Source organism: Fusarium falciforme, chromosome 6 (genome assembly GCF_026873545.1).
Source record: "Fusarium falciforme chromosome 6, complete sequence".
Taxonomy (NCBI): domain Eukaryota; kingdom Fungi; phylum Ascomycota; class Sordariomycetes; order Hypocreales; family Nectriaceae; genus Fusarium; species Fusarium falciforme.
Window position 1 is genome coordinate 785921 of NC_070549.1, and position 19867 is coordinate 805787.

Here is a 19867-nt window from a genome sequence, read left to right on the forward strand (position 1 = left end):
TCCCACCGGGCGAGCTTCTTGCATATGCCATGAGCTCATGGCGTACGCCAAGCTACGTTGAACTTACCACATATGCCATCTACCTTGCATAGCCATGCAAACCTCTACCGCCTCTTCGGTCAGCCTATTTAGCCGACAACTCTATTCCTCCTTCGGTCTAGATGACCCGAGGAATCGTGGGGTACGTTGCCTGTCCTGATCTTCTCCGCATTCGAGTTACCAGTTAGAGAGCGGCGGAATACGAGTCGGAAAACCCTTGTTCGAAAAGCCCCCAGCCATACTCCAAGGTAGTATCATCGTCCCATCTGCTCACGAGACCATCATCGCTAGGGTTACTTCGCGGACCGACCCCATGGGGCTTCCCCCGGTCATCCCCACGGAGTGTAGATCCGGACTTGTCTTAGTTTGTGATAGAAGTCACTCCAAGGGCCCGGTTGAGGACAGTAGTATGGGCTGGTACCCTGCACAACAGGACTCTTTCGCTCGCCAACTCGGCCTATTGATTAGCGATGGTCCGTGGCCACAGGGACGAAGTCGACGGCTACAAGGATATTGTTGTTGGGTTAGAGTTGCCTAATACTGGGAAGCGTTTTCAAAGCCACCATGTCCCAGGTGTTAAACGTTACGATGTTAATTTCTATGAGTCGAGAGACAAAGACGTATTACTGATTCTGTTTTCATATGAGGAGCCTTGATCCAACTAAGGAGTTTGAAGAAGCAAAAACAGAGCAAGCAACCCGTTGGTTAGTATCAGAAAATTAATGGTTTGTTTCTGAATCTTCGAGAAAAAGCGCCTTGCTGAATAGATACCTAGTTGAAGAAGTTGATCTAGGGCTGGCAGGACTCGGACTCTCCCTTTGGCTAAGTACAAGTCTTCTAGACAACTTCAACAGACAACTTGGTTCCCCTACCCTACATAACGTCCAAATATTAATTCATTCTCTGTATGCTACCTCAAATGCTCATACAGCAACGTCGGCTCATGTGTCAAGGCTAGCTGACGCCCCAACTGATGCTCTAGAGAGGGACAGTCACGGGTTTCTCCGACACTTGGGCTCAGCCAGTTCAAGTCCCCATCCACCTCACCTTTTCCTCTTCAACCTGTATGCTTAGCTATGGCAAGTCGAGATATGGCCCCTGTTTGTGATAGCTTGAACCTTACTGGCCGGCTCGCAACGCTTACTTGTCACAGCTTGTCAGTCAGCAGCCACATTGGAACAACCATCAGGGGACAGAGTAAAACCAAGCCGGAAACAGCTGGTAAACAATACTGGTTTAGCGGGTTACCTTTGTTGGTAGAGGAGCTGATAATGATAATGCCCTTTGACTGGCGCATCCGCAAGGAAATCTATGTTGGGAATCGGCCTCACAACAAGCCTGATTGCGAACCCAACATCCCCTATTACTTTGAGGCTTTTGAGGAAAATGGACTACAATCATTGGCTTGTTCGGTGATCACTCCATTTAAAGAGTGGCAGATAATCGCGGGTATCAGTTTGCTGCCCTGTTGCTTGAGGGCTATAAAGAGCCTCTGCTTCGCAATCATCAACCACCAAACTTTCCCAAACACGAACCTCCCTCACCTACCGCCATGAAGTTCCTCCACCTTGCCTGGTTCTCTTTGATAACCTGCGGTGTCATAGCAGAGCAATTAGCTCAAGTGACTGTGACTCTTGCCCCAGCCTCGACCATCATCGGCACTTCCAGAGCCAACACCGACGGCGTCGAGCTCTTCAACGGAATTCCCTACGCTCAACCACCCTTAGGCCAACTTCGCCTCAAGCCCCCTCAGAGATTTAACGGACCTTTCGGTACTCTCGATGCTACCAAAATTGTACCGACTTGTCCTCAGTTCCGTGGGGCACCTCCTGCCTTTAGCGATGCCTTTACGCAGCTCATCTCAAGCTCCATCAACACTACCTTCTTCCAGACCTCTCTCCCTTCGAGTGAAGATTGTCTGACACTCAACATCGTTCGGCCTGCAAGGACTAACTCCGATGCCAAGTTGCCTGTGCTGCTCTGGATTCACGGTGGAGGCTTCCAGGCCAGTGTCTCCTTTTCCACCCCAACCCACCCCGCCACTGACTATCAGATACAGGTCGGCTCAGCTACCCAGTACGACGGCTCTTTCGTGGTCAAAAGTTCTGTGACAGCCCATAAGCCTGTCATATACGTCGTCATTAACTATCGTCTTGCCGGCTATGGCTTCCTAGGCGGTAAAGAGATCCTCGCTGATGGCTCCGCCAACATCGGCCTCCGTGACCAACGCATGGCCCTGGAATGGGTTGCCGACAACATCGCTTCATTCGGTGGTGATCCAGACAAGGTCAACATCTGGGGCGAGTCAGCCGGGTCTTTGTCCGTCTTCAATCAGCTGGGGCTATATGGTGGCAACCACACGTACAACGGAAAACCCCTTTTCCGCGGAGCAATCATGAACTCTGGCTCCCTCTTCCGAGCAGACCCTATCGATTGTCCCAAGGCTCAGGCCGTCTATGATACAGTTGTCAAAAACGCCGGTTGTTCCTCAGCGAACGATACCCTTGCCTGCCTGCGCAATGTCGACCACGACACGTTTGACCAAGCAACAAACTCTGTCCCCGGATTCATCTCCTACAACTCTATTGCACTATCTTATCTCCCGCGACCCGATGATGAAGTATTGACCGACAGTGCCGAGGTCATTGTCCAGTCTGGAAAGTATGCAGCTGTGCCCCTGATCATCGGCGGCCAGGAAGACGAGGGCACGTTGTTCTCGTTCACCCAGAGCAACGTATCTGATACCTCTACCCTTGTTGAGTATCTCTCCTCACTATACTTCCACGGAGCTACCAGGGATCAACTGAAAGCCTTGGTCGAAACATACAACGAATCTATCCCGGCTGGGTCCCCTTACGGCACAGAATTCGCTGGTGAGGTGTACCCAGGTTTCAAACGCCTGTCCTCTCTCCTCGGCGACATCGGCTTCACACTAGCTCGCCGTTCCATGCTCTACCACGCGTCAAAGGCAAATCCTACCGTTTCGATCTGGAGCTACGAAGCAAGCTACGACCGCGGCACACCCGTCCTAGGAACATTCCACGGCTCTGACCTTCTTCCGGTCTTCTTCAGTGGGCCCCAGAGTTTCGCCAGTCAGAGCCTTTTTCACTACTACTTCAACTTTGCATACTCTCTAGATCCCAATGACTCTTCCAACAAAAGGGACCAGTACCCTCACTGGCCCAAGTGGAGCGACAAGAAGCAGCTGCTACATTTGTTCCGGGATACCTCTAGTCTGCTGACGGATGACTTTCGATGGGAGAGCTACACATGGATGATGGCGAATGAAAAGCTGTTACGGTTCTGAGTGTCTGCTGCGATGGCGGCCGATAGCACATGTGAAGCAGATAGAGGCAATGTAGCTAGACAATGCTGGAGAGGAACAAAGCCTTTCGTTGACCTATCTCCACCCCAGAATCTATGCTAGCCGCTCCTGCGATGCCTATGTTTGCAGTTACATGATCTTCGTGCGTTTCTTCAGTATTAAAAATGGTCAGCCCATCGTTGTTCGAGCCTTATTACACCATGGTCGATATATCCTGTTTTATCGGAGCTCTATTCCCACCAGCTCCCTCTCACCCACGCCCACCTCATGCGCAATCTCCTTCTCGAGCGTAGAAAACGAACACCGCCCGACATTGAGATAGTAATCATCCACCCTGCGAAGCAGCAAAAACTCCACGACCCCCTTGAGGAGAACGACGTGGTCACCTTCCGTCGCACTCCAAGGCACAAACATGAGCCCGCCATCTACTGCTCGGGCCAATCTTGATCTTCCGCGGTACAGCTTTTCCGCGTCCTTCTCGGCTTGGGCCATCTCTACTTCAAACTGTGTCTGATCCGAGATTCTTGTCAAGAAATTCGATATGGATGATCGATACAGCATGTATTGTTCTTCTTGGTTGACTTGGTCAATCAGCTCGTGGCCAAGTATCGGCCTCAGAGGTTCATCCAAAACCCTATACCTCCATGATACTCCAAGCCCTATATTTAAGAGAAACTCCTCTCCAAACGCATACATGTACTTTGACTCGGTGGGACTATCGTCTGTCTCATTTGTCGATTGCCCGTTGACCAGGAGGTATTGAAGTGTTCTGATGACTCTCAAGACCTCTGGCATCTCCCAAACATTTTCTTCTTGACACTCGGCCCCTAGAGCCTTTGCGAGGGTCACCAGAGGATGAATATGGTGTGTGTAAAAAGGCGGCGAGTTGAGCATCTCGAATAAAAATATGACAAAGGATAACCAAGTGTCATCGTTGAAGGAGATGACTGGGCCCAGATCCAGGACGGTCGAAACGAAGACGGCGCGAACAAATAAGCTTCGCTCTCGTATAAAGACATCGGGCGATGGGCCGCAGTCCATCCACGGACTTATATCTGAGGGCATTTTCCACAATCGTTCGAAAGGACGAGGAGGATTGGCATCACTTCCAGATGACATACGCCGCTGAAGGTTGGGAACCCAAGAAGCGAATTCGCATGATTGCTCAAGCTCGTCTTGCATGGCAAGCCCTGCATGATAAAGAAAAAAAAGAAACTCGAAGGAGAAGTCGGATGGGAGGTCGATAAGCTCGGCACAGAGATCGATATAAACTGACTCGAGCGACTTCTCTGGACTATAGTCTGGCTTGAGCTTGAGGTCGGCAACTCCAAGGAGGGCATAAACATGGTCTTTAGGGTCTCTTGCTTCCAGAGTCCCGCCAGTAGACACGATAGCCCTCCGTGCCATTTGATGTTCTTTTCTTAGTTTTGCATCCTCCGACGCCTTTTCTGCCCCGACAAGAGTTCTCGCCCAATTGATAGATAAGAAGATGGCCGCATCGAATTCATCTATTGCGTCACGAACAGATTGGTCGGTTCCCTCGGGCGTAGGCTGTACTTGAGCAGCGGAAAGCCAAGAATGCGCATGCAAAAGAGTACTCAGTTCCATCAGCAAGGTTCGATAGATAAAGACGGGTCGACGAGCCAGCACCACTTCTTGGAATATCCATGCTCGCTTCCAGTACGCCAGGCAGCAAAAGAGGTCGATGGCAGAGCCAACTGTCACTCCGAGATGGTGAGACAGGTGGCAAGAGAAGGCGAGATATTCTGTCACCCGGCGCATGCTGGCTCTTTTTGGTTCTTCATTGGGTGCTGAGACGAAGCCGTCTTCATCTGCGCCTGTTGCAATAGACCCAATCGCATAAAAGGCGCATTGCATCTCCTTCTCCGGTGCCTTGAAATCAAGAGCGCAAAAGACTACTTCGGCCATGGAATAAACTTCTTTCATGAGTTGCACCTGCTCACCCTTCTCTTGGCTGTCAGCCTGATTGATGCAGATGGCGTCAGCCCACAGTCGACAAGACCTGACGTCGCGATCACGAAAGATGGCCCTCCAATGAAAGATGGCATATTCTAGGGCATTGCCAAGGCTTGAGGTGATACTGCGGTGAGAATCATTAACCGTGATGTCTTGGGTGTCGCTTTCGTCTCCCCAGACGTAGGAAAGGGCGCAGAATGAGGGGTTATCCAGCAGAGACACGGTGTGGAATTTGCAGATGATCTCCGGTGTGATGGAGATAATCTCGAGTAGCCTAATCTCTTTTCGGGATGTGTCAAGCGGCAGATAATTTTTCTCTAACTCGGAGGAAGACATAATGAGTCCCTTGATGAGATGGTGAAATTTGAAGTGGCAAGGTTGTTTCGAGGATGGTGATTACAACATGATACAAGACCGGAGATTCTATTCCTACTTGATGTCACTTGTGCACTGGCCTGGTTGCACTAAGCCCATGTGTACAGAAGCCAGGCCTGGGGAGGTCCCCGACCATCCAGGTCAAGGTGAGAAAGATATGCACATTTAACATTGGGAATAGTTCTACCAGTTAATTTACATAGCTTCCATTTCGACAAGTAGTTTGACGACCAGGATCGTCGCCTTCGGCAATCATGCTCCGAAATGGGAGCTATTCTCGTGCTTCACCTCGACTCCACAACGGAAAACACACCGTAATCCGACAACTCTCACCCGTCTTCACCATATTTTCTTTCTCAAGTACCATCTCTCTTATTTGTATCCTTATCAAATACTTCAATCAAAGAAGCAGGAAACTTTAAACCCACAATCGCTCATCTCCCTATCCCACAATGTCTTCGGCCCCTCAGTCCGAAAGGAAACCCCGCGTTGTTTGCCTCGGAAAACCCAAGTTTATCGGGGATGACTACCTTGAAGAGTTTCAAAAGGACTTTGACTACGATGTAAGTCAACAACCTCAATAGCTCTCTCATGAATAGTTCTTGGCTATTGGAAATTAAAACGACTAACCATGCTCAGGTCCTAGACGTGACCAACCACCAGCAAGCCCTGGAGCAGCTCCCTCTCATGATCGCAGAGCATGGCCCAATCGATGCCTTTGTCATCCGCATGGGCAGACCTCCCTTTCGCCCCTTCAACGAAGAGCTCTTCGGGCCGCTTACTCCGCACTGTCGCATCATCGCCTCGGCCTCGGCTGGTTACGACGATTTTGACCTCGACTGGTTGACCCGGAACAACATCTACCTCTCCAACACCATTGACGCCGTGGCAGAGGCCACCGCAGACATGTCCTTCTTTCTGACTCTGGCCATCATCAGGGACGCTTACCGTGGTGAGCGAGATGCTCGAAATGGTACCTGGAATCGTCTTGTAGTTCCAAGCAGAGATCCCACAGGTATGACACTTGGGATCATCGGCATGGGCACCATTGGAAAGTATGTCGCAAAGCGGGCAGCCGTCTTCAACATGAAGATCAAGTACTACAACCGACGGCAACTGAGCGCAGAAGACGAAGCCAAGTATAGTGCCACTTACTGCTCGTCTTTGAATGAGTTGCTGGCTGAATCAGATGTTGTATCCGTCAACTGTCCGCTCAACAAAGAGACTACAAACTTGATCTCGACAAAGGAGTTTGCCATGATGAAGGACGGGGCTTTCATCGTCAACACAGCCCGTGGCCCAATTATCAACGAGGACGCTCTTATCGAGGCTTTGGAGAGCGGGAAAATCACGCGAGCTGGCCTGGACGTGTTTTTGGGCGAGCCAAACATCAATGACTACTTCAGGAAGAGCGACAAGGTTGTTATCCAGCCGCATATCGCGGGTTTGACGGATCTGTCGTTCCAGAAGGGTGAAAGGGAGGCGTTTGACAACATCAAGGCATTGTTCAAGACCGGGAAGCCGCTCTCACCGGTCAACGAGCTCAAGTCTACGCAAGGAACATGATCTACTACTAGAATATTCAAAGAGCTTGGCTTATTCTACATAATTGCAATCTAGATCTAGAAGTAATTGGATGCCCAATCATGCTTCTCCAACATCCCAATGCTGATCAACAGCGGGATCGGAGCTGTTGTCCGGCGCAAGCCGAGCCTGATATTACGTGCTCTCTCAACGGAGTGGCTTATCCGCCGTCGAATCGGAAACTCACATATATGCCGCAACGCCTCGATAGACTATCCTTCAAACTTACCTATATCCGTCACGGAAACTCTATATCAGCAACTCAACCCGTATCAACATGTCAACCCCTCCCGCCAAGACCGACGCCATCATCATTGTCGGGGCCGGCATCTTTGGCCTCAGCACGGCAATCCATCTTGCTCGCCGAGGATACACAAACGTTACCGTCTTTGACAAACAGCCTTACGAAAAAACACTCTATTCTTACACCGAAGGCTGCGATGCTGCCTCTGCCGGTTCGTGCTACGAGTAACCTACAGCATGGCTAAAACTAATGCTGCACAGACATCAACAAGATCATCCGCTCCGCATATGGCGCTCAAACAGAGTACCAAGGCCTCAGCGCCGAAGCCCTCAAGGCTTGGGATTCCTGGAACGCAGAGCTTAAAGCTGGCGGCTCGTCAGTTCCACCAGGCATGACGTCCAACGACGTCGTCTGGATCAACAACGGCTTCCTCTCGCTGTCTGATTCTACAACCCTCCCAGACTTTGAGAGAACCACTGTGGACAACATGGAAGCTGCCGGCCAGAAAGGAACACAGCTCGTCAACAATGACGAGAACCATCTTAAACTGGCGGCTGAAAAGGGCAGGAGTTCGGCAATGCAACCCTTCAGCAAGAAAGCGCTCGGGGTACTTGACACAACAGGCGGTATCGCGGTAGCCGATAAGGCGTGTCGCTTTGCTCTTCACAAAGCCAAGTCTCTTGGCGTACGCTTCATCCTCGACCCAGCTGCAGGTCGTCTGACATCCACCATTCAAGACACCAATGGTAAAGTCACTGGTATCCGTACAGCAGACGGCAAATCCCACTCGTCAGTCATCACCATCATCGCGGCCGGCGGCTGGACACCGACCCTCGTGCCATCCCTCGACAACCTCGCCGAAACAACCGCAGGCTCCGTCATAATCCTCAAGATCCCCGAGTCCTCGCCTCTCCGTGATCGATTCTCACCCTCGCGTTTCCCGTCATTTTCGTTCAACATGCGAGAAGGTGCCGAAGGCGGAATCTACGGTTTCCCCGTGGATGAGCATGGCCACCTCAAGATCGGATATCGCGGAACCAAGTACACGAACCCAAAGGTTCAAGCAGACGGCCGGGAGCGAAGTGAGCCTGTCACCCGATGGACCGAGAAAGAACAAATCACCAAGATTCCAGAGCAGGCCCTGCGTGTCTTGCGCAAGTTTCTGTCCGATTATCTCCCCGAACTAGAGGCTGAGGGCATTAACATCTGGTTAACAAGACTATGCTGGTACAATGACTCCTTCGACAACCACTATGTGATCGACCACGTGCCTGGTCATGAGGGTCTGGTAGTCGCGACTGCTGGGAGTGGACACGCCTTCAAGTACCTTCCAAACATTGGAAACTGGGTTGTCGACATCCTAGAAGGTGTCGGTCTGGATAGACCGGCAGTGAAGGCGTGGCGATGGAGAGAGAAGAAAACTGAACAGGAGGTTGTGAATAGCCTCATGGAGGGGTCAAAGGGGGAGAGAGCTCTGAGAAACGCTCCTCTCGTATCAGCAGATGCGCCAAATCCTTAACTGTGAGCGAAGGAAGTAGATGCGGGCGAGCCGGCCTAAATATTTAGCATAGATACCAGTGGATACACCTAAACAGATCAGCTGTAGCTCTACTGTCTGTTGAATATCTACGTCCGGAATATAGCAAGGAACCGAATAATTCGGAAAAGTCCAGCCATCAACCCTTCGGATTCCACTCTGCCCACAAGAGCCAGGACAACTGACAACCCTTACTTGATGATGTGTACCTCCCGTTCTTCACTTTGCAGCAAAAAACATCAAGGTCCCATACAAAAGAATACTTGGTACAAACGTGACGCAAAAAAGTACCAAGGCAGGTCTACCGACATCGGAATCCCAAACCAACTCATATTGGAACACTGAAGCAAGAAAGGTCAAGATTCCAAGGCCATAAAGGGTGAAAGCAAGCCCGTGACCGATTAGCGGGTGGTTGAGCCACTTTCTCGCCCCTCGAAAGTCCTGGTTGGTGATATTGAAAAGAATCAAGGCGAATGTAGTTGCCGGCTGAGCAACTAAAACCCAAACCCACATCATGCGTATCATAGTGAGGGGGCTAATGTTCGAAGGGCTGAATGTGTCATAGTAGGAGTCTAAAACACTCAATGTGACAATCAGGCTTCCCACAGTGCATATCTGGAGATTAAACCAGAAGCATATTGTCGGGGCCCCAATTACTTTTGTAGTAATCTCGCTGAAGCCACTCCAATTCTTGGCTGTTTGGATCTACGCCGAGCTGCATTGTGACTCGAGTTGGCGAGACTCTTTCTCTGCGTACGGCTCTGGATATGGTGGTCCACCGGGATACAACCTCCAACCAGTTGTGTTGTAGGTACAGTTTATCAGGTCCAAATCAATTCGTGACACGCTGATATCGGGGTCATAACTTGTATGGAGTGACCCAGAAGTCAGCGAAGCTGACAAGCGGGCGAGTTCTGTTTTGATTGAATCAGGCTACGGTGTTGCCCAAGTGTACGAAGGGAGTGGCAACGCCGCCACTCATGTGATCTTTGAAAGCAAGCTCTAGGCAAGTTAATGAGCTGGGAGAATGGTCAAGAAGCTGATTCCACCTTGGCAGCTCTAAAACTGCCGAAAGCCAATGACCATTGGCACCCAGAGGAGTGTAGGCATACACGATCGAAATGCGATTCTTCTCGATCAAGTTGGCTCCCCGTCTCACTTCTTTTCATATGGATCCTTGAAGAAAATAACCTGCACCGTCATATCATCCCTCACATTCCGACTCATGGGCGAATACGTCGTCAGCGCCCCCAAAAACAACCCCCTCCTCGACCCCCCAAGCGCATTCTTGACTAGACACACAGCCGCGCTGTCCAGGTCCTCAATCACAAAGTGCTCTGGCGTAGCCTGCCAGCCATCCCTCGGCTTACCCTCGAGCTTGGTCTCCTTGAAGGGCTCCGGCTTGCCGGCCTTCTTGGCCGCGAGCCAGCGTGATACGCACATGACTGCGTCGTCGTTGCTGATCACATCCCAGAGACCGTCTGAGGCGAGGATGACAAAGTCCTCGGTTTGGACCTTGCGGGTCGTCACTTCGGGACGGGCAGTCATGTATGGGGGTGTCTTGAAGTTGGGTCGTGGGGAGGTGCCGTAAAAGTTGTCTCGCGCCGTACGAATGAGTTCGTCTGACCACTTCCAGCGGTGATCGCCGAAAGCTCTGGTGACAGCCATACCCAGGAGCCGTCCAGAGTCGGGATTGAGGATGTCATCCTTCTCGCCGGGATGCTCACGGTCAAGACGGTCTACCTCATCCTGGTTGAAGCCAGTCTGGTCCTTGCTCAGGACATCAGCCTCATACTTGCGCCCTTCTTGCGACCAAGCTCCGCGAACGGCGCGAGAGTCTCCAGTGACAGCAGTTCGCAAGGTTGAGGTGTGGGGTTCGTAGATGGAGAGAAGAGCGCATGAGCCTGCAATAGCGGGCGCGATGGCAGAAATGACCTCAGCTGAACCTGGCTCGTGGCCTGCCTCCATAGCCTTGATGGCGTTGCTGTAGATGCGATCATCGAGCCGCTCAAAAGCCTTCTTGATGGTGTCGTCGACCAGCTCATTAGAGCTACCGGCTTTGATGCTAGACAGAGCACCCGATACATACGGAACAAGAGCCCCTCTCAATACCTTCGAGGTTGCCCAACCGCTATTTTTACGCATCAGTAATTGTCCCTGGTTGCAGTTTCGAGGGCTACTCACGCATGTCCGTCATAGACGCCAGAGTACAGCGTACCAGCACCACCGATACCCTTGGCTACCTTAAGGTCCCAGTCATCCTCGATAGGGTTGTTGCTTGATACTCGCGCAACATCTACCCGACCCTTGACACCTCCGTGTCCTTCAAAGGCAAAGGTATGGACATCTTGGCGCAGTTTGGCATTCGCGGCCGTGAGGGTCAATGCCTTGATGGGAGACTCGACCGAGATCTGGTCTTCGGCAACAAAGTCCTGCAGAGAAAGGACATCGCTCGATCTGGATGATGTAGAGGGCTTCTTGTCGTCCTTGCCGCTGAAGATGTACAGGCCAGCCCCTCCGGTGCCGACAATGGCCGCTACAGGCCACGCATACCCACCACCAGCTTTTGATGAAGTGGACGAGAAGCGTGCTTGTGTGCAACGCGCTGACACTCGCTTGAGCGCCGGCCCAGAGGTACGTAGAGTTCTAACGGGTATGCGAAACATGATGTGTGTTCTCGTGTCAACCTGAAGGGACGTCGGTGAGTCGCGTGAGATGCAAGGAGTCTCAAGTGACACAGTTGGCGGGACAACTCACGATCCAGGGTTTTGTATCGAAGCCGACTGATGAGAGAGGATGGAAAGGCTGTGTTGCCCAAATAACGATGCTCTTTTCAGAATATTGATGATGAATATGTTTAATGTCTCTCAAAGGATGTTCTGTCGATGGATTGTTTGTCCCAGGTCAATGGAAGGGGGAGATGAGCTTGATGAGTTGTTTACCCTAGACGAGAGCGTGAGAAATTGAACGCCTCACTTTCTCTCGACAGCCTCACATTTGACAAGATTCGTACCCTATATCTTAGGCAGGGTAGGTAAAGATTGGATAAATAGTTGGAGAGACTCTGTAACCTCTTTTCCCTTTAAGCTTTGCCAAGATTGACCTTAGTAGCATGCCAAATACCTAACCAAGTTGGCACTGGATGCCAAATCTCACGTTTGAATGGATGCTCGGCCTTCTGGGACCAGACCTCACTGTCAAACTTCGAAAGCCTTCAGCACTGAGTATTCCACAAAGAATCGACAAGGTATTCATTGCCCAGAGACCCAGAGATATGTACAACGCCGAATTACAACCAAGATGCGAGCCCAGAAGAAATGCCACTTCAGCTGTTGGCAATCTCCTCTTCCTCATCCTCCCACTCGCCGTCCTCCTCCATCTTCTCATTGACCTTGTACTCGGCATCCCCAGCCAAGCCTTCACTGTCAAACTCGTCGACATCCATGTCGCTATCGTACTCAAACTCGTCCTCGTCATCTTCATCATCCTTGTTGCCGTTCTTGGCCTTGGCAGCCTTCTTGCGCTCCACGTTGGCCTTTTGCTCCTTCTTTCGCGCCTCCTTCTCTTGCCGTCTCTTCTCCCATCGCTTCTCCAACTCCTTGATCTCCTCCTTGGACTTGTGTACATACTCGTGCCACATGACCTTGCCTGAGCAGAGACCCTCTTCAACCTTGGTCAAGCGTAGGCGCATGCGAGGACCTAGCTCAACTAGCTTCACAGCACGGCGCTCCACATTCTCCTCCTCGACACCGGCCTCAGCCTCAGCCTGAGCGGCTTGTTGCCTGGCCTTGGCAGACAAGACCTTTCGGGTTGTAGAGTCCAGGATCTCAACCTCTGCGTCTGTATCCATTTCGCTACCGCTGGTCGCATCTGTCATGTAACCCTCTCCATTCTCGCCTCCGATCAAAAAGTCGGCGACATCCTCCAGCTTTCCAAGATTCGGCATCTTGCCTTTTCGGCTGGTCTTTGAAGACACAAACTGCTCGGCCGCGTTAAGTCTTCGCAGGGGCTTCGAGACCGTCGTCGACTTTGTTGTAATAGCATAGTGTCGGAAGTTGAGGATAAAAGTGCCATCGTCCTCCTCTGATTGTTCGCGGTTCAGGAGCAATACTCGTCGGATCGACTTGAGGGGCGTAGCTTGAGGGTTGATGGGAGGGAAGAGGGACTGGAATACGGTCGTAGCGAGGGATTCGAGGTGCTTAGGAACTTTTGACTTGGCATCCGAGTCGGGACGGCTAAAGTTGTTCATGACCAGCTGAGATTTGTTAGCGGAAGCATCAGCAGAAGTCTGGAGCTTCTTACCAGAGGAGGAGTGATAAACTCCTTGCCACCACCCTTGGGATGCTTCTGCGCTCGCTGCACATCCTTGCACAGCGAGTACTTTTCCACGCGAAAGTTCATAGTAGGTCCTCGAGGCGTCAAGGCGACTCGAAGGTTGGTGTTACCGCTCTCTGACCGCGAAAACAGAAGTAGGTGAGTAACTCCCAATGGACCACACATGACAGCATAATCCTTCAATCGGTTTCCTCTCCGCTCCCTCAATCGACTGGCAGTACCGGGCTCCATGACTTTTCGCACGTCGGCCGCAAGCTGGCTAACGCTGGAACCGACCTCGCCAGCGCCAATTCGAATCACCATGGACTTGGGGTTGCGTGCCGAGGCATGGCCGGGGGCGTCGACCTCGGGGTTGTTCGCACCCACATGGGTTCTCTTCTTTGTTCGTTTACGGGCCATTTCGATTGGATGTTGTAGAGAAAGTTGCTGAAATGAAGCTGCAAGCTGCGATGGATCTCGTCGCAAATCGCAGGGAAAGAAAAAAAAGTTGGAGGGGACCCGCGATAAGACTAGCGCACGTGCGATAAGGGACCCACTAAATTTTTGTTCTCAAGTCAAGTTAAAGGCTGGATGAACCTTTCCAGGACGAGATACTCTTTACGCAAACGCAAAATGGCCAACGTCAAGAGCGCAAAGCGAAGAAAGGTCGCGCACGATGCGCCCAAGGCTAAGAAGCCTGTGGTCAAGGAGGTTCCTGCCGAGCCGGCCTCCGAGTCTGAGGATGAGGAGTCTGAGGAGGAGTCTGCTACTCTAGAGGAACCTTCCGCTGAGGAGACACCCGATGCTCCCAAGAAGACCTTCAAGGACCTGGTAGGATAAATGTGGCTATTAGCTTGACTACAGGATGCTAATATTGACCTAGGGTGTCAACGACGCTCTCTGCGAAGCCTGCGAGGCCCTCAATTACAAGTACCCGACCCCGATCCAAGAAAAGTCCATCCCCGTCGCTCTCCAAGGTCGCGACATTATCGGCCTCGCAGAGACCGGTAGTGGAAAGACTGCTGCTTTCGCCCTCCCCGTTCTTCAGGCTCTCCTCGACAAGCCTCAGCCTCTGTTCGGCCTCGTCCTCGCTCCGACCCGCGAGTTGGCGACCCAGATCGGTCAAGCCTTTGAAGCGCTGGGATCGCTGATTTCGCTGCGATGCGCCGTCATTGTGGGAGGTTTGGACATGGTTCCTCAGGCGATTGCGCTTGGAAAGAAGCCTCATATCATTGTTGCGACTCCAGGTCGTTTGGTGGACCATCTTGAGAAGACCAAGGGATTCTCTCTACGAACACTGAAGTACCTCATCATGGATGAGGCTGATCGTCTCCTGGACATGGATTTCGGTCCCAGCATCGACAAGATCCTCAAGTTCATCCCCCGAGAGCGACGCACATATCTCTTCTCTGCGACTCTCAGCTCCAAGATCGAAAGTCTTCAGCGAGCCAGTCTGAGGGACCCCGTGCGTGTGAGCATCAGCTCCAACAAGTACCAGACCGTGTCGACCCTGATCCAGCACTACATGTTCATCCCTCACCCTCAAAAGGACACATATCTCATCTACCTGGTCAACGAGCACACCGGAAAGTCAACCATCATCTTCACCCGGACCGTGTGGGAAACCCAACGTGTGGCTATTCTGTTGAGGACGCTTGGCTTCGGCGCAATTCCCCTGCACGGCCAACTCTCGCAGTCATCACGTCTGGGGGCGCTCAACAAGTTCCGCGCCGGCACCCGCGACATCCTCGTAGCCACTGACGTTGCGGCGCGAGGTCTGGACATTCCCAAGGTCGACGTGGTGCTCAACTACGACATGCCGCAGGACTCAAAGACTTATATCCACCGAGTCGGCCGAACTGCCCGTGCCGGAAAGTCTGGTGTCGCCATCAACCTGGTGACTCAGTATGACCTCGAGATCTACGCGCGCATCGAGGCGGCGCTCGGAAAGAAGCTGACCGAGTACCCCAGCGAGAAGGAGGAGGTCATGACGTTCCAGAGCCGTATACAAGAGGCGCAGCGTCACGCGAGGATTGAGATGAAGGCCATGAGCGAGTCCAAGGGCAGCAAGGGCACCCTTAACGGAAAACGGGGCAAGAGGGATGGCAAGCGTCGTCGTGACGACATGGACAAGGAGGAGGGTTAAAGACTTTGAACTTGGAGGATGACTTGGGAGTTGACTCAGTGATGATTCAAGGCGTTAGGTCCAGGGAGGTTATGTTGAGAAAAGCTATGTCAATGTTTGAAGCTGTGTTAGAAAAGTAAGACCGTAATAAAGAGCCAATGGCCTTTGTGCAAGAGTCGTGATGTAACGCCGCTATTCGCATTGACCAAGGCCCATCTTAATCTCAACGCTGACCCATCTCACGATACCTGCACACAAGAACCACGCACTCTATGCTGAATCATCGCCACTAGAATGGCATCTCGTGTTAGTAATTCCCAACTCAGCCCTACTATGCTCCTGAATCAGGCATCTATGAGACGAAACCACAGCCCCCGAGTCAATCCTCAATTTAACCTGCACGCTACGGAGCACATCAGACTAAACTAGCCCGCATCACCATCCCACAACCTTGAAACATTCCCAAGACTCTGGGCAAACAGCGGGAAATGGTCCCAGGAAAGCGGCCGCCTCAGCAGGGATGCCGAAGATCTCCCCTTTGTGAATGGACGCCTCGACCGTTTCTTGGCAGGTCAGCTCGTTTCATCTAGATCCCTGTCCCTAGTGGCGGCCGCTCCCGGGTTTTTGTTTGACGATTTGAGATGAAGGGGGAGGAGAATGAGGGGATCCCCTCTATTGGTGTTACTCGATTTGAGACCATATTAGAAAGGTATATAACTGAAAGGATGTCTTTAACTTGAAGTGAAGAAACATCATCTTTTGTTTGTGCAGTTTTACATTCGTTTCTTGGGTGCCTAGTTTGCATCGTCCCTTCATTCTTTCATCATTGATTGATGCAACTTCAACACACTCTTTAAACATTTAGATTCAAATTCATCATGTACACTTCTACTGTTCTACTCGGCCTCGCCGCCTCTGCGAGCGCTCACATCGCCTCGTGGAACCCAGGCATGTATTGCAAGGTAAACCACCTCCTCCAACAACCTCTATCAAATCTAACACATCTTTAGGGCGGAAACGACTCATCTGTCGACAGCCCCAATACCAATCTCGCCGTGAACCCCCTCTACGACCTCCCAAAGAGCCAATGGTGGATGCAAGCCGACCGCGGCTGCGACCTCGTGCCTCCTCCGGATGGAGAATTCCTCGAGCTCCCCGCCGGAAAGTCCTTTATGACCGAGCTGGCCAACAACCGCGCCTTTACGACCCTGTCGTATGACGGCACTCTTACCACAGACTGGCAGGATGGAAAGAACCGCTCCATGCCTTGGAGAGGACCTGGAAACCCTCCCGGATGTCTTATGGACGGTGGAGATGGATCTGGTGGCGAGTTGCACACCAGGAGTATTGAGACAACTGGTGGAACGGCCTGGGCCATTTCCTATGAGAGCGACATCAAGAAGGTTACCATGGACAACCTTGTCGTGTTCTCTGTTCGATACTAGTATGCCTCTCTCTTAACTCACCCGCAGTTGAAACTAACTCCATCAGCTCTCCCTTCTTCCGCGAGACCTGGTACGACGTCCCAGCCGATCTTCCCGCGTGTCCCGAGGAGGGCTGCTACTGCGCCTGGCTCTGGATCCCCGACGGCTGTAAGCTCCCTTGGCCCAGTTTTGATAACAATATCTAACCATGTTACAGGTGGTCAGCCCAACATGTACATGCAGAACCACCGCTGCAAGGTCACGGGCAGCACGTCCACCAAGAAGCTCGGCACGCCCAAGCCCCCCGTCTGGTGCCGTGACGACCCTACCAAGTGCGTCAAGGGCCCCAAGCAGATGATGGCCTGGAACCGTAAGCAAGCACCTCGAGTAATACATGGGATGAATACTGATGTTGTGTACAGAGGCTGAGGGTAACAACGTTTCTCCCCCCAACGGCAAGACTCCTACGTACAACCAGCGTATGGGTTTCATGGATGGTGCTCAGGATGATATCTTTGAGTAGACAGTGGTTGTTGGTGCCATTCTCTGGGGTGGTGGGCATGAAAAAGTGTACTATAGCATGGCATGTCCTTCTGGAAGGAATGTCTTTTTGATTCTTCAAGCCTCTATCTGGCACCTTTATTCAAGAAAAAGCATAAGAGTTCAGTTTATCGCAAGTGCCTTGCACAAGCCAACCCCAACCTTGTTTGTTACAAGAACATGAAGTTGCATGACGGCTGATATCCCCATGTAGCCTTGTTGCTCTTCCAAGCATTGCTTCACTGCGTGGCACGCCAAGTTCATGGCAGCTGGTTTACTCTTTCACCCAGTGAGCGTATCAGCTCGGCAGTCTTTAACCCGAGGGGTATTTTTGAGCCGGCATGTCATCAACTATCGGAAAGATGTACCGGATCCTAATTCTATACGATCGGGCGTTGGCTTTTTAGTTGGCTTCTTACGTCTTGTCTCTGCAAGGGGAGGATCTACTGCACGATATTTCGGTAATCACTCGAGTGTGAGAGTAGTTCGCCATGAATGATATAAAGAATAACCAATAGTGTCAACACATGCTACATACTCTTTGACATGTATTCTACTTTTAAGACAGATGTAAAATGTAAATGTATTGATATACTACTGCATCTATGATATCCTCGGGTGCTTCGTGTCGGGGCGAGAGATCCAAGTGTCCAGGCCATCATGAAGGCGTGTCCCGTCCCAATTCACACATCACCAACAACGAAAGAAACGAGAGAACCGCAGAACTTGAACTCTCGGGGCATAGGCGGTATAAGGTTAGAACTCGCCGGTCCACTTTAAGCACAACGCATTGATCAGATTGACCCCCACCGCCAGGGATCCAAGTGTCGGTATGCCATGATGCTGAAGCGATTGGAGGCAGAACTTCATCTGGGGCCACTTTAGATAGAACGGGGAGATCTTTTGCTGGGATCAGTATAATCGAGATATAACGTCAGTCCATCTTCGGTCGTTGTTTATACACCGAACCGCCGATGGTCGAGTATATATGCCAACACTCACATCACAATGGAGTCAAATCACCATTAAACACTCCAATACTCACGTCATGGGCTCTTACTCTCCTACCAACCGAGCTCTCTGGCTCTCCAGCTTTGATGAGCCCCCAACACTCATCGACCTACCCATCCCAGACGCAACAGCAGGCACAGTCGTGGTTCGCATCCTCGCAGCTCCAATTGTCCCCTACACACAGCTCGTCCACTCCGGAAAGCTCCCTCAACTCAATCTCTCCCTTCCTCTTGTCCCTAATCCCAATGCCGTCGGTCGCGTACACGCCGTTGGACCCGATGCTGTCCGTCTAAAGCCCGGCGACCTTGTATACGTGGATGCCACCATCCGTGGGCGTGATGACCCTAATGTCATGATCATGATGGGCCATCATGGCGGCGAAGGGGAGGAAGGAAAGAAGCTCATGCAAGGTGAATGGCGTGACGGTTCACTACAGCAATATCAGCGAGCACCACTCGAAAACGTCTACAAGCTAGACGAACAGAAGCTACTCAAGCAATGGGGCTATTCACCCGCCATTCTCCAAAGCATGGCGCACTACAGCGTTGCGGGCGGAGCCATCATGGAGGCAGCAGACGTTAAAGTGGCAGAGACAGTCATCATCGGTCCATCTGGCGGCTCATTCGGCGGTCTCGCTGTAGAAGTCGCCCTCACATTGGGCGCAAACGTTATTGCCCTCGGCCGCTCAGAGGACAGGCTCATAGCCATGAAGGAAAAGCTCAATAACCCACGGTTCAGCTACGTTGTCATGACAGGCGACAACGAAGTCGACACAGCCGCCATCCTCGCGCAGACACCAAACGGCGCGGGAGCAGATGTAGTAAACGACTGGACTCCAGGAGCTCTCAAAACAGCTCCTCTCCTCGCGGCCGCAGCAGGCGCCCTCAAGAGAAAGGGCAGAGTCGTTCTCAGTGGCGGCACACCAGGGCATCTCGAGATCCCTTACCACGTCATTGTCCATAAGGACCTTCAGATCATGGGGAAGTGGATGTGCGAGAAATCGACGCTCAACAAGCTCATCAACATGATGGAGAGCGGAAACCTCAAGGTCGGTGTCGAGAGTGGCTCTGAGGTGACCATCTTCAGCCTAGAGCAGCATGAAGAGGCCATTGAGCACGCAGCCAAGAATGGCGCCTGGAGAAACTACACCGTCATTACTCCCAATGACGAGTAGTCGGGAAAACAACCATGTACGGATAGATAGACATAGAGCTAGAACCATAGAAGCAATAGACGTCAAGATAAAATGTCTTCAGAGCGTCTCAATTAGCAATACCGCTATACTTAAGTCATGTCTACAGTACCAAACTCCAATCCCCCACAGCTGCCCCTACCAAATATTGCAATACCCAACGCCAGGACGATCCCCAGG

General features: G+C 51.8%; 9 protein-coding genes across 9 annotated transcripts; 6 read left to right on the forward strand and 3 right to left on the reverse strand.

The window, feature by feature from the left end:
- Positions 1-1591: 1591 nt before the first annotated feature.
- On the forward strand, positions 1592-3346 carry NCS54_00778600 (Carboxylic ester hydrolase; the record flags this gene model as incomplete). The annotated part of the gene is made up of 1 exon (XM_053153195.1): positions 1592-3346. The coding sequence occupies one exon, from the start codon at positions 1592-1594 to the stop codon at positions 3344-3346; it is 1755 nt and encodes a 584-aa protein (XP_053009170.1).
- Positions 3347-3583: 237 nt separating this feature from the next.
- On the reverse strand, positions 3584-5677 carry NCS54_00778700 (HET domain-containing protein; the record flags this gene model as incomplete). Its single annotated transcript, XM_053153196.1, has 1 exon — positions 3584-5677. One exon carries the CDS (start codon positions 5675-5677, stop codon positions 3584-3586), a length of 2094 nt encoding a protein of 697 aa, XP_053009171.1.
- Positions 5678-6168: 491 nt separating this feature from the next.
- On the forward strand, positions 6169-7282 carry NCS54_00778800 (Hypothetical protein; the record flags this gene model as incomplete). The annotated part of the gene is made up of 2 exons (XM_053153197.1): positions 6169-6279; positions 6356-7282. 2 exons carry the CDS (start codon positions 6169-6171, stop codon positions 7280-7282), a joined length of 1038 nt encoding a protein of 345 aa, XP_053009172.1.
- A 295-nt stretch (positions 7283-7577) lies between these two features.
- Positions 7578-9063, forward strand: NCS54_00778900 (DAO domain-containing protein; the record flags this gene model as incomplete). The annotated part of the gene is made up of 2 exons (XM_053153198.1): positions 7578-7755; positions 7805-9063. The coding sequence occupies 2 exons, from the start codon at positions 7578-7580 to the stop codon at positions 9061-9063; spliced, it is 1437 nt and encodes a 478-aa protein (XP_053009173.1).
- A 1173-nt stretch (positions 9064-10236) lies between these two features.
- Positions 10237-11759, reverse strand: NCS54_00779000 (PPM-type phosphatase domain-containing protein; the record flags this gene model as incomplete). The annotated part of the gene is made up of 2 exons (XM_053153199.1): positions 11266-11759; positions 10237-11212 (listed from the first exon to the last, which is right to left on the reverse strand). The coding sequence occupies exons 1-2, from the start codon at positions 11745-11747 to the stop codon at positions 10237-10239; spliced, it is 1458 nt and encodes a 485-aa protein (XP_053009174.1). The 5' UTR covers positions 11748-11759.
- A 647-nt stretch (positions 11760-12406) lies between these two features.
- Positions 12407-13815, reverse strand: NCS54_00779100 (Brix domain-containing protein; the record flags this gene model as incomplete). The annotated part of the gene is made up of 2 exons (XM_053153200.1): positions 12407-13336; positions 13384-13815. 2 exons carry the CDS (start codon positions 13813-13815, stop codon positions 12407-12409), a joined length of 1362 nt encoding a protein of 453 aa, XP_053009175.1.
- A 213-nt stretch (positions 13816-14028) lies between these two features.
- NCS54_00779200 (ATP-dependent rRNA helicase RRP3) lies at positions 14029-15541 on the forward strand (the record flags this gene model as incomplete). Its single annotated transcript, XM_053153201.1, has 2 exons — positions 14029-14226; positions 14279-15541. 2 exons carry the CDS (start codon positions 14029-14031, stop codon positions 15539-15541), a joined length of 1461 nt encoding a protein of 486 aa, XP_053009176.1.
- An 857-nt stretch (positions 15542-16398) lies between these two features.
- Positions 16399-17467, forward strand: NCS54_00779300 (Hypothetical protein; the record flags this gene model as incomplete). The annotated part of the gene is made up of 5 exons (XM_053153202.1): positions 16399-16482; positions 16531-16964; positions 17012-17112; positions 17162-17314; positions 17367-17467. The coding sequence occupies 5 exons, from the start codon at positions 16399-16401 to the stop codon at positions 17465-17467; spliced, it is 873 nt and encodes a 290-aa protein (XP_053009177.1).
- A 1065-nt stretch (positions 17468-18532) lies between these two features.
- Positions 18533-19669, forward strand: NCS54_00779400 (ADH-zinc-N domain-containing protein; the record flags this gene model as incomplete). The annotated part of the gene is made up of 1 exon (XM_053153203.1): positions 18533-19669. The coding sequence occupies one exon, from the start codon at positions 18533-18535 to the stop codon at positions 19667-19669; it is 1137 nt and encodes a 378-aa protein (XP_053009178.1).
- Between the last annotated feature and the right edge of the window lie 198 nt (positions 19670-19867).